Source organism: Heptranchias perlo, chromosome 10, assembly GCF_035084215.1.
Source record: "Heptranchias perlo isolate sHepPer1 chromosome 10, sHepPer1.hap1, whole genome shotgun sequence".
Lineage (NCBI taxonomy): Eukaryota > Metazoa > Chordata > Chondrichthyes > Hexanchiformes > Hexanchidae > Heptranchias > Heptranchias perlo.
This window is the reverse complement of record NC_090334.1, coordinates 62,818,546-62,832,222: the sequence shown is the minus strand read 5'-3', so window position 1 is coordinate 62,832,222 and position 13,677 is coordinate 62,818,546. Positions and strand designations below refer to the sequence as shown.

The following is a 13,677-nucleotide window of genomic DNA, read 5'->3' as shown; positions in this document are numbered from 1 at the left end:
TAGCATGCTTTTTGTTTACCAGCGGCTTTAAAGCTTACAGTGAAAACAAAGGAGAACTGAGTGACATGAGTTAGTATCCAAGCTTCTCCCCTTCATTTTAGAATTTTGTAATAATTCAGCTGAATTTAATTCACCTTTTAAGTCTGCTTCCCATTTGACTGCAGCAACATTTTAGGACCAATCCCTGAATTCATTTGTGTAATTAGAATTCTGAAATTGGGATCTGGTTTACGGCAATCAGTTTAAAATCCTAGTCCTCGTCTTCATTTCCACCTCCGGTCTTACTCCACCCTATCTCTGCGGTCTCCTCCAGCCCTATATTCTCCCATGAGTTCTCCATTCCCGTGACTCCATCTTCTTCTATATCCCCCCCTCCCTCCCCCACTCCCTTCACCCCAACATTGGCAGCCCTGCCTTCAGCCACCAGGGTTGGACTCTCTGAAATTCCCTCTCTGAATGCATCTGCCTCCCCATCTCTCTCTCCTTCTTTAAAGACTGCCTGAAAGCTCCTCTTTGACCAAGCTTTTGATCACCCCTCCTGATCTCTCCTTTCTTGCTCAACGTCTATTTTCCAAACACCTATCTGTAGAGAACCTTTGGACATTTTTCATGTTAAAGGTGCTATATAAATACAGTTTGCTGTTGTCTTTGTTATTCCAGTCAATTTGATATTCAGATGGATTTCATATGAGACTTCAAAGCACTAGCTGCCCAGAAAATTTGAATTAATTAAATCTAATGAATATACTTGGCGTTTGATAATCCATTATTGACGTAATAGAGAGACAGTGGCAAGTATACAGAAATCTCCTTTATAAGACAATTAAGATTGTACAATTATATTAAATACGGTTGCCGTGTAAATTTGGGATGCAGGGTGTACAATCCTATATCTGTTGGCACCTTTATAATCAACATGATTCCACCACCCCCAGAATGAAATAGCAGCTGATGTGACCTCTGCAGCTTTAGCTGTGGAAACATTGCATAAGCCCTGGGAAACAGGAAATAAACAGGCTAGAGTAGTGCAGTCATCCCATTGTGTGCGAGCTGCCTTAACGTAATTTGCATACCAGCTGAAATAATACTCTCGAGGGTTCAGTGCCAGTTCCATGTGTCTGTGTATTTTGGCTTTTATGTAATGCCTTTGAAAGCAGTGAGTTTGTTCTCAAATTGTTGTGCAGCTGTTGTCAAAATGACAGCCTCCTGCTTTTGGGGACGTACAGTTGTTAGCAGCAAGAGACGGAATGTTGCAGGTCCTTTTTAATGAGCTTCGCTGTTTGAAATGAGAGACTTCCGCCCCCAGGCGGTCCTGGCTTCTTGTGACCGTTGTGTTCCAGTGGGAGCTCTGAATTCCAGGCCTGAACTGGAGCAGTTCCGTTCCCATCCTCCTTTAAGCACAGATTTTACTGAATGCATTAATATATGTAGCTTCCCTCCATAATCTTGCGATTCAGTCCAAATCTTTTCCTTAAATGTTGTTAATAAGTGGCAATAACTACAGTGGCCTCTCAATCTAACTTGCTCTTTTACAGCACCGTTTCAGATGTAACGTTTTTGCTTAGCTCCCAAAATTTCCCATCTTAAACTGCAAAAGTTCACTCCTCAGTTATGTATCGGAGGGTCTGATATTCAGTGCAGCAGTGGGCCTATTACAATGAATGCTTGCTGTTACAGATGCTTCGTTTTGCAATTTATTCTAAAGAATATAAAAAGAGCTATACCATCGCTGTCAGAACTGGCTAATTTGGTTTACGGGACTGATTTGAATTTCAGAGGATGGTTTTGCTTTGCATCCTGTAGGTTTTCTTGAAGTCCAGTCATACCGTCAAAAAAATTCTTCGGAAACATAACATTACTGCGATATATGGACGCGCTTGTGCGGTCTTTCTGTGAATATCACTTTCTGCATCTCATGAACAGGCCCCACTCTTATGTATCTTTTGGACTTCACATCTATCCCTTGATGAGCTGCAGTCCATGGACCAGTGTTTCCAGGCACAGGTGATCTTAGTGGTTAGCGGGTTTTCAGTTTTATACAACATTATGTCAAATGCCTCTTCTGCCTTTCCGTCTCCTGCTTATAATGCCCTTTGCAGATGCCACTTCATCCAGTTCCAAAACAAACTCAAAACACAGTTTGTCAAATTCCTCAACATAAACCTGGCCCAACATTACAAACCGTGGTTAATGCTGACAGTTGGCATGGTGATAACAGGCAGAATCACCAAGTCAGAGCCTTTTGAGAATCTATTTGAATACTATTTACTGTAACATTGTTTTAAAAATTTTTTTTAATTGATTTCAGCTTTTCAAGAATATTAATCGTTCTTTTTCAGTTATACTCCATCAGTTATTCTGATTGGTTAAAGGAACTGTTGCCACACATTGACAGTAAATCGCACAACACTAGGTTCACACAGATGTAAGATTTTAATTACATTGTATTACATAACAAGATGCCAATCGGAGGATTATAGGTTGTGTCATAAACTGCTGAACGAAAACTCAAGCTTGTCAGCTATGATGGAATCGCGTTTGCAAAAACAACATAGTAAGCATTCTAAAGGGCTTAATTAGGAGAAAAAACTGACATAGAGATATAGCAAGGTTGGAGGGGTTTAGGGAGAGAGGTTGAGTGTAGGACCCAGATGGCTGAAAGCTGTGCGACCGCAGAGGAGGGGGGAGGAGCAGGCACATGCAATACAACAAATGCAAATAATAATGTTAGCTCATGGGAAACCATCCAGCGATTCCTTGCATTATGTTGATAACGAACTTGTGATTTTTTAGACAAGTGCTATATTTTCGACACTGATGGTTTTTCCATCGTCTGGGGTGTGACATATGACCTCATAGGATATTGGAGTTGTGACCTCAAACTTCACAGAGCGTCAGTTGATTTTGGATAGTGAATTATGCAAACATTCAGTTCCTCCATATCATGTTTCTCCTGCATGAACATAAAGCTTCTGCAGTGTTCGGAAGACATATCCAATAGTAACAGATTAGGTCCTCTCACCTTAATATTAATGCGCCAAGTCCTTGATAATTTTCAGTAGAACTTTGTGCAATGTAAACTTTAACCTTTAACGTTTACATATATGACATGTTAAAAAAGTTCAGTAATTAGAAAGTGACTATGATGGATTGGGGTAAAGTGTCCCGAAAAGCAGTGTGATTTTAATTTGTCTCCATACAACATCTAATTTAAGCAAGACCTTTAAATCTGTGTTCAGTGTGATTAAAGCCTGGATTCAGCTTGAAATACTCTGTGTGAGTACAAAAAGAATGTTTCTATCAATTTGAAACCAAAGGAGTACTGGCAGTGGTCCAAAGTGTTTTGCATCCAAGTCAGATGCCAACTTGTAATTGGCTGCTGTGTGTGCAAATAGTGGAGACTTCCTTAACAATAACATTTTAACCTTAGCTCATTTTACCCTAAAGAGTATTCTAAGTTTTCTAAAAGTTGTGAAGGTTTTCCGATTTATTGATCTCTCTACAATGCTTGATGGCGTTACGGGTTTCATTAAGGATCGACATTCTCTGCTCTCTCAGTTTTCCTGTGAGGAAAATGCCTTGTGGCTGATCTCAAGGTAGTCTGGCTAAAATCAGGAACTCATCTTGTGGAGAGTAATGAAAAACTCCTATATGTCTATATGGAATGCCTAGCATGAAAGGTGTTGTACAGAGATAATTGTGCTAAGAATCCTGTACAATAAACCTCTTTTTTAAAAAGTGCTTAACCCCCACCTGAAGCAGTGGCAAAGCTGGAAAGTAACAGTGTTTTAAGTTTAATTTGTGCTTGCATACTCATCTTCAAACCTAAAGACTTCAGACCTATCCAAAAATGGTGAAGTATGTCCAGACCAATTTCATGTTGCAAACATTTGCTGTTGTAGGGCATAGCCAATGAATATAAGATTTAGGGACAAGAAAAAGCCATTATGCCCATCAAGCCAATCTTAAACTCGTGAGTTATGTCAACAGGAGGTTCCCAAGAAGACATGGTGTACTGTTTGTCTTGAAAGGCAGGTGTGTGGCCTCTTGACAAATAAATATCAGTTTCTCTTGTCTACAAAACATTGGCTACTACAAAAAGTTCATATATGTGCGTTTATAGCAAAACAAATGACCAGTTTGACTTTGTTGCAGGGTACGAAGGCGTTCCAGAGTTCTTCGCTGAGCTAATAAACCACATTCAGGTTGTTCTGCAAGGTCAAAACCCAGAACCTCCTCAATTCAACCAGAATGGAAAGGCAGCTGAGCAGGCCGCAAGCATTTGTGGAGACCGGGCCTGTTCCGCTGCCTCGGGTTTTGTGACCATGACAACAAAAGATACGTGGCTTGTGGAAGATGACCCGAACAATAGCAAGAGGTTGCAACACCAACGACTAAGTTGCAATTCTGCTTTGCCACCCAACTTTCAGAACTGTGTTGCTCCCATGGCAACTAAGGCTTCCTCACAATAACCACTGAGAACACTGGACCAAACCCAAGGATAGATCTTTAATGGGGATCAACATGAACCACTTTCTTAAATCAATGGAACAATTTATGTTTTGTTTGAATGACTTCACAAACTGGTACAAAGACTGGAGCACAGTATCGAAAGGGTGTTGAGGAGCAGTTTGCAGATCCTTTGATACAGTGTGGATACTCAATCTAATTCTTGTTAAACATTAACATTAGCAAAAATTGCTTTGGTGGGCTTTTGCCATACAGGAACTATTACTAATGCTGTCAACAGGAATCAATCACAAGTGGCTAATTCAGTTAATCAGGAAACCTTCCATTCGTCCTGTGTATTCAGGCATTTCATCTTTCTTCCCTCTTGACACTTCACCTCAATCAATCACACAGGGCCCAAATGGTTTGAGCCTTTTTAAAATGGTCTTGTAGTTTTCTTTTAGAAGCTGCAAGACACCGTGAGAGTTCTGTGGACTTTACAGTTTATTAGACTCCAATAAGATTTGTTACATCAATCTGTAAAAATCTGGTTGAATTTGGAATAGGACATGCTGTGTAGGCTTTATTTGGCTAGAGTAGGTCTCAGTGAATAATAGTTCTGCATTTCAAATAAAATTCGGAAGGATAGGTTGAGGGGATATTGATGTAGGTAAAGTGAGATTGTGTCCAAATAACAGCTGATTTGCATGTAACCCTGGGTGGTTAAAGGCTTATGAAAATGAACAACACAGATTCCAAGACATGATGATGCAGTATTCTTCGTAGTCTCATTATTTGTTGTTCATTTTAATAGTCGCCAATAATGCACTTTCATACAACTTCTGTTCATTTGAAACCAAGGTGTGAACGAAACTCTGTGCAAATAGCTATAGAGCATGTCTGTTTTACACTGTATCTATAGATTGTGATGCCTATAGCTCAAAGTTACAAATAGTCATTACTTATCCTTTGGTTTCCATGCTTAGAAAATGGAAAAAAAAGCAGCATTGAGGAATTTGCGAAATTTTTGCTCATTTTCCAGGATCACAGTTTACAAATGCTTGGTGGGTAGTGTCTTAAATCAGCAGAGAGTTCTTTCCCATGATGAGAGGGCTTCACTATTTTAAACAGAGACTTGCAGTTTCAATACTGTTCGCCAGTGAACCTGAGTTTAGGCGAGTTTAGAATGAAATGGGAAAGGGAAGGGTCAGAAGTAGGTTATTTGAGTGCTTGCTATGCTAAAGAAAAGAAAAACAGAGGGAAGTTACATTCTTGAAACCAAAGGTAAGTGGCTATTTTATTTTATTAATTTCAAAATTTCATGCATTCACTGCTCCTATTTTTTACACAAAACAAAAATCCATATTTTTCTGATTCAAATCCAAAGTGATTATGTATGAAGATATCTATGGAGGACACTGGCTGAGCAATTTTCTATGTGTTACAATGGTGTGCATTGTAATTAAGACCTAAAGTCAAACTTAAGACAGTGTATCTGATAGAAAATCTGCACCATTATTAGGCTAATATATTGCTTTATTAGACACTCCAGTTCATTTGATTTAGCTACTAAAAGAAGCTTTGGAGGGTTTTATTGAGACTGTTGTAAAAAATCTACACTTTTAGGCCACCATAACCTTCTTGCAGCCCTTAAATGTAACCCTACGCCTGGAGCCTGGTTATAAATGGGACTTGTTCCTTTTGGGCATGCCATAGAAACCAGGCCTAAATATGTTTACAGCAAATTAAGTTTAATGCACTAGATATTAGACGGCCATCTTAATATGTCAGTGTATTTCCTCTCTTGTCTCGTTGCATGAGAAGTAATGTGAGATTGGTGAGTGATGTTCTTGCTGCCTTAATGCATTGGCGAGGCTCTATTGCACTGCTTCATTCTTCAATATAAACTACTGATAAGTAATTGGGCATTGAGCAATTTTTTTTTAAAAAATGAGAACTTTTTGTTTTGTTTGTTGTCCAAGTTGAGATACACAACTTTGTCTTCCATGAGCAGTATTACCAGAAGGTGGCACATTTGTTTAGCTTCGATATCCCATGAGTCTAAGTGTAGCCATGGTACCTACAATTTAAAGTGATGCAGTTTATTACATGGATAATTTAAAAGGATTAGAGGATCTCCCATGTCCTTGCCCATGGAAATTTATGACCCAGCGAATTTCCCACAATGTATTAGTGATGTTGTACGAAGAGGTATGGGGATCTGTAGCTTCTGGAGTTTATGAAGCCCCATCAAGTGGTAGAAGTGTGCAGCTGGAGGCACGACTGTGTGCCACAGAATGGTGATGCCCAAATAAAGTGGGCATGACATACATAACAAATTTAATATATTATAGATAGATGTAGTTTTTGTCTCCCCACAGTTGAGAAGTTCATTACAAGGTCACTTTCGGTAAGGTACACTTTTAAAAAAAATAATAGTTTTTTTTTCTTCATTTTCCCCCAGTTGTAAGTTCCCCTACTGATGCCTTCTTGCGGAAAATCAGTACCAGTACCGTGACTACTTCCTCAGCTACTGTCAATTCAACTGGGATTGTATGGTGGGGGGCAACAGTACTGCAATTTTCCTTTCCCCTAGGAGAAAGCTTTGTTCTGTTGCTGAGTGCTTTTTTTTTTGGGGGGAGCCTGACAAAAAATTGGCAAAACTCAGCCAATCGCCAGCTTGAAAGGCAGTTGGGCTGGAAACTGAATTTATGACCTTCTGCTTTGGATGGCCAGTGTTCTATGATGGAACTCCTTCTTCAACTGCCTTGTTTATAAACTAACAAACAATCCATAGTATTTTCATCAAAATAGCAAAGTAAATGCTCTAAATTTATACAAGAATAATGGTTTTACTCAAGAACATAAATGCTGCAAAAAAAAATAAATTAGTGCTAATACAGTGAACTCATTCAGTTAAACTATTGTAGAAATATTCTTGGTTGGAAGACTGGGAGCATGAGACCCTCCCTATTTATTATGTGCTAATGGTTTTAGCTGGTTCCCGTGGGGCAAATTTCTCGCTTCATACTTTTAGTTGTTGTCCCAAACCCGGAGGTCTTTGTGGGGTAGGCCGCACCTCTCTGTTTTAAGCCGATGTCTTTGGTGTCTTCCATTAAAAGAAGAACGCTCCTGTTTTGGTTCAACAAATCCCTGGTTTTAGTCCCTGAATATATCTGAATCTCGGCAGTTCTTAGGACTGAGTTGGACAGATTGGAGTAAATTTAGTACAGTACATCCATCCAGTTGTCATGGAGACATAACCCAATGCTTTCTGGTAATATTGTACAATGGGAAAAGTAGTTGTTTAAGTTGTGCACTCTAGTGACCAGTGGAGTGTGTAGTCTATAATATGTATATGTAATATATATTTTGTGGCACCAGTTATCACAGTCTACACAGCTTCACCAAAATGTATTGTATATTAATTTATCAGTTTTATTTTTTAACAGTTGCTGCTTACGTAAAACCAAAAATATTTGCTGTTTATTCTGCTAGTTTTATTGCATGAAGAGCAACATTACTGTCTCATGTAAGTGAATGATATTTCAGATTTACCCATCAGCTGTTCCATTCAGCACCATTCAAAAAAAAATTCTGGTTCTGGATTTTGACAAGGCATTCAGAATGGTTCAATGACCAATAGTAGACCAATTTAAATTTTGTGATTACGTCAGTTGCATTTTGGGATGTAAACTAACCATTTAATTATTGTGTTTCTTATAAGGGCTTCAAGGGACCAGACCTCTATATACAGTTCAGCCCTGAATTGGATTTTTCTAGTGTGATGATTGTGTTGTACATCTTAACCATAATCAGTTGTTTCAGTTTAGCATAGTTGACAGTAAAAGGAAATGTGTATATAACGTGAATCTTAAATCTTGCTTTACAGTGTGTTTTATTTTGTAAATGTTGCATTATTCAGGAGCATATCTGTACATTTTTAAGGTTACAAACATGACTATTTCTGATGAGAACAATGGTAGCTGGCCGATACAGCCTGTGGGACAGTGGGGGGTAAATTAGGAGGGGTGGGGAAAAAGGAGAGGACGAGCACAAAAGTCTTACCATAATATGTAAATGACACCAGAGTGTGAGCATTTAGCGATGAACAAGGAAATGTGCATTACTTAGAGACAAGAGAACAAGGCAAAGCCAGATGTGTAAAGCAGCACTGAAGTGCTTTTATGTAAACTGTAAATTTAGTTTTCTATATTAAGTGCTTCCAATATAAAGTATAATCACCAATAAATTAGCCATGATATTTTATCGAGAGCATTTGAAACACAGTGGGGAGCGAGAGTCCTGCACCCACCTTGGATTTATATACCCCTTTCAGCTTGGTTACTTTTTCAGTTTGGTTGCAACCTTAGTTTGCGATCTAATCGAGTCAGGCAATGGTAAAAATACTCTTTGAAGAGAGTGGGAAAGACTGAGCACCTGTATTTTTTTTGCCCTATTGAGAAAGGTTCTCTCTTGTATTCCAGTGTATTTGGTAACTAAAATAATTTGGCTATCAAAATGTTCTTTATTTTTTTTTAATCCAAATTGGGATCTTGGAATTACTTTAAAAAAAACTATAGAGTAACCTTAAAATGTAGGTTACCATTGTTTTTGGAGTCTCATCATCATCACTGTTACCACCAAGTGGTGGCTTTGAACTGACTGGTTTAATTCACTGAAATATTTTCAAACCAATGAATCCTTAAGAGTTGTGCATTGAAATATTATTGACCTATCATTATTCTGCGAGCTTCAAAAGAAAACACCTTTTTTATGTGAGTTCTGCTGATTTGTGAGGTAACCTAACATCTGAATGCTTCCCACTTAAAGCTTCAAATGTGACCTGGATTCTGTACATAAATTTACAGTATTCCAGTTTAGGGAAGTTTTAGAAGAATCAGGGAAAGCTAGATTGAATTTGGTAATTAAAATTGATTGATTGTGGCTTGTTGCAGTAATGATCACACTCCTAATGGTTAGTGAATCCCAATGTTTGTGACCAATGGAGGCCTTTAGTTTGCCCATTCAAAACAATAACGTTATTGTGATGGTTGAGAAAGAGAAGTAAAGAACATCCCTCGTTTTCATTTAATATTTCCTATGTACTGTAGAATTTTTCTAGTTCTAAAAGTCTGTGAGCCATTCAACCATGTGGGCCTTCACAGTCAAGCCCAATCTTTACTCACCTGAAGTCCCGGCAGGGTCAGCAATGGGAATCCTGACAATTTTTTTTGTCCCCCAGCCCCTTTGCCGAGGACACTAAAGCCAGTTGTACTCCCGCACTCACCCACTCCCCCCACCCCCACATCCCCCCCGTCCCCACAATCCGTACTCCCCTCCCTACCCCCTTAGCATATACCAAGGATTGAACCTGAAACCTTCCTGGTCCGTATAACTCAATAGCACAAATGGCAATGCATTCACGCACTGATCTTATTGGGCAGGTAGAATGAATGTTTCCAGATATTTTCTCTTTAAAAGTCCACCCATCTAAATACTCTGCTGCTTTGAAATAGCCAAAGTAGGATCCCAGTCATAAATATTTGCTGAGCCACTAAAGTACTGAGTTGCATATGTTCTTTCAACTTTTCAGAGTCACTAGAAATGAGCCCTTCAGTGACTGTGCAAATCTTTGAGTTCTATGTGGATCTGTTTCATGTGTACAACATTAATGGAAAATAGTATTTATTCATGCGTTTGATGCATTGCTTTTACAGTCCAGATAAAGTGACTGAAAACCAGTTGTACCTGGTAATGATTGTCTACATTTTAAAGCTGGATTACCTTGCAGTAAACATCTTGTGGGCTGAATCTTTGGAATTGCTTTCAACTAACAGCTCAATGGGGATATAGATCTGAAAATAGTAAAATTCATTTTTTCAGGTAAAGCACTTTCAAACTTTACCTTTGCCATTGCATAATTTAGAAAATCTAATAGATAGTCCAGCAGCACAAGTATGTCTGCAGAATTTCCAGTGTTGCTGGACAAAACATACTGATAAACTGACACCAGTATTCAACATTCACAAAGTCCTTATCAAACAATGAGATGGCACTTTAGGATGTTATGGCTGGTAAGGGACAACGGGCTAAGTGAGTTTAAGTCACCATTGCTTATCTTAATTAAAGTGATTTCTTCCAGTTTATTGCATCAAGAGTTTGTTTGAAAGCAGTTTATAATTGAATTGTTTTCTGTCTGGCCAGTAGCTTGAAGGATCTGTGACTTTAAACCACAGTGTGTTCTTCACGAGCAATGTCATACTTACAACATCTTCAGGGGCAGGAAGAGCATTCCATTGAGGAAATAGTATCAACTGATTACACAAGATAAATTGGATTATTCATGACTGACCTGCTTGACCCTTAAATTCAAGGTGTATTGTTTTTAGAAAGTTATGGGGAAAATGTTGCGTCCTTCCTTTAGTATACGGCAGCTTTCCAATCCTTGGCCCATGTGCAGTGGTTTGTTCTGATATAAATTATACTCTCCTTAGAAGAAAACTGTTGACTTGTCGGGCTAGCTACAGGGAATTGCTAGCTAGCTCCAAGCTGCGTTAATGTCCCATCTCCCCCTCACTTTCCCTATTCAGCGTTGCCCGTAGCTACCTTATCTCCAGCTAGAAGTGATCACTTCACTGACTTCTCCACAAATATCCGGCCCGCTCCATGGATAGTTTGTCATCCACGAGTGGCAGTTCTTCTCAATGGGGGCAGCAGAACGAATGCTGGTTGAGGCTGAGATTTGTGCTTCAGTTTCCCAGTCAGAGGGATTGAGCAAGCTCCCTCCCTGTCTCTGTCCTTTCCCCAAACTTCTGAATGTATTTTATCTATAATGGAGATTTGTAATTAGCTCACGTACAATTTGGCCTCATTTGTGCCAGAAATGTTTGTCTTATAAGTTACTTGGAGATTTAGCTGATTTCATAGAAGGATATCTACACTAAAGGTTAGAAATCATACTATTTAATGCCTTCCATTTTTACCTAAGTTTTACAGAAAGTACGAAACTCTTGTATTATACACAATTTCCACTTACAGTAATGTATTACCTAAGCAGCTTAGCACGTGTAAAATTGTTCCATACAATATCTCAGATGGTACATGCTGACAAATCATTTACAATTTCAAAGATTTTGGTTGTGTTATTGAAGTAGGTTGGGCAGCAAAGTGCATTGCAACAGTGTCCTTTCAACTTGGGACTGGGTTCAAATCCAACATTGGAGGTGAAAAACTTTATTTCAGAGCTGCTAAGGGTCCTAAGTGAAATGAATATGGGACAGTCTAATACAGTTGACAGTGGATATCATGCTACAGCACTAAACTCTACTCCCACTTAATGGATTCTTAGAGGAGGAGATTACGGGAAATGGAAATGTCACTATTTGGGTTGAGGTTCAGAGATGTCAGTCCAGGATAGTACATGACCTTTGCTCTGCATCTCCCTCATGTTGCTGATGTCATTGGGTGTAAAGTAGAAATAGATTGCCACTCATCACAGTCAACCCTCCTCCTAATATACACTCTCAGAAAAATGTTTTCCATTAGAAGTGTGACCAGTTCTTTAAGTATTTTATGAGCTGCTTACAAAAGGAAGGGTGTATGTAATGTCCAGAAACTACTGTCTATTAATCTAATAATAGTTGCCTGTACGTTACACCTGTATAATTTTTTTGTCATTGTGAATGTTTTCTGTTTAGAGTATAATCAACACTTCTTTTAAAAAAAGATTACTAATGTTTTATTCAGCTTGAATAATTTGCTTCTTGCTGCTGATCATTGTCTAGTGTAAACTGTAGAACCATATATGTAATTGAACATTGATGCATGTCAACAAGATCCACTACCTCTTATTTGCTCCAACAGATAGCAAATTCCTAGTGACTCATATGTTAGTGAATAGTGGCTTTTTAAAATGATTTGTTATGAGGTGATTGAAAAGCTTGAAAACTGACTGAAGAAAGTCTTTGTAATGATATCTGTATTGACTGAAGATCTGCCTCTCTTTGCAGTGCAATCAGTTGGGTTTGACCAATTCCCTCACATGTGCCTTGAACCTAACCGTGCTCCTTTTCACTGTGTGCATGATCATACATTCACCAAAATAGTAAAAATGAATTACAAAATTTAAAGTGGTCTTTCTCTTATTGCTTTGAGGTGTGCTGCCTGTGTCTATCCATTGTCAATTTGCTGTTCATTTCTAAACCTGTTTACTAAACCACCCAAAATTGTTTCTCCTTCCCCTCCCATTCTCCTTTCCTTTGTATGTTTTTAAGGAGAGCTCATGTCCGGAGTCAAAATCTATTCCATCCTCTTGACCCGAAGGGGACTGTCTGTATTTGTGTGTTGAAATGCATGACTATTAAATTTAGCTACAGAAGAATTGTCACTCTAAATACTTTTATCATTTTTGTTTATAATCACCATCTGAAATGTGCAGTTTACTTTTTTTTGCAGCTGCAGTTATGGTAGAAATGTGTTTCCACTAAATAGCTCCAAAATAAATTTGATTTTTTTTCAAGTTGCTAAAGGTAAAGTAAGATCAGTTTATTTATTCGGGAACTCTGGACAAGACGCATGTTGTCTTTGAGCTATTGATTTGTCTTCAAAGCTTAATTTGTTTAACCAGCTACTGGTAATCTTCATTAAACTAGCATCCTGATATTCTCCACACTCCACTTCTCGAGAAGAAGCAGTCTATTGGATCAGATAAACTGTTCAATCCGAATCAGATGAAATTAAAGACTTGCATTTATATAGTGCCTTTCATGACCTCTGAACATCCCAAAGCGCTTTACAGCCAATTAAGTATTTTTGAAGTGTAGTCACTGTTGTAATGTAGGAATAAACTGCTCAATCCTCTGTTGGCCAGGGGCTGCAGAAACTACTGAGTTTATTCCGAACTGCTGACACACAGGCAAAAGCAACTTTTGAACTGAAGTAACCTGAGTTCAGTCGCTGGCCTGAGCTGGCTGGAACCGGTTTGAATTAGCTAAGTTTTGTGAAAGACAAAGGAGATGTGATAAGACACAAGTCCTTATTTAGAAAAGGAGTAATGAGGTAATGCTACCTAAGTCCTTGGGACAGACCCAATGAGGAGAAGACACGGACTAGGCGAGCAAGCCTAAACCAACGGGAGAGAGAGACAGCACAGCTTGAAGAGATAAGATTCAGAATAAGAATGAAGAATCTCGGGCGTGGAGCCAGAGCGAAGACTCCGGAGACCAA

The 13,677-nt window shown here is 38.8% G+C and overlaps 1 protein-coding gene across 1 annotated transcript in view; it reads left to right on the top strand.

Annotated features, from left to right (window-relative positions):
* The window catches only part of itpk1a (inositol-tetrakisphosphate 1-kinase a), a 199,805-nt gene extending 187,224 nt beyond the window's left edge, over positions 1 to 12,581 (top strand). Inside the window, exon 11 of the mRNA XM_067991937.1 lies at positions 4,156 to 12,581. Coding sequence (XP_067848038.1) covers positions 4,156 to 4,472 — 317 coding nt within the window. The 3' untranslated portion in view covers positions 4,473 to 12,581. The remainder of the gene's footprint in view (positions 1 to 4,155) is intronic.
* The last annotated feature ends 1,096 nt before the right edge of the window (positions 12,582 to 13,677 follow it).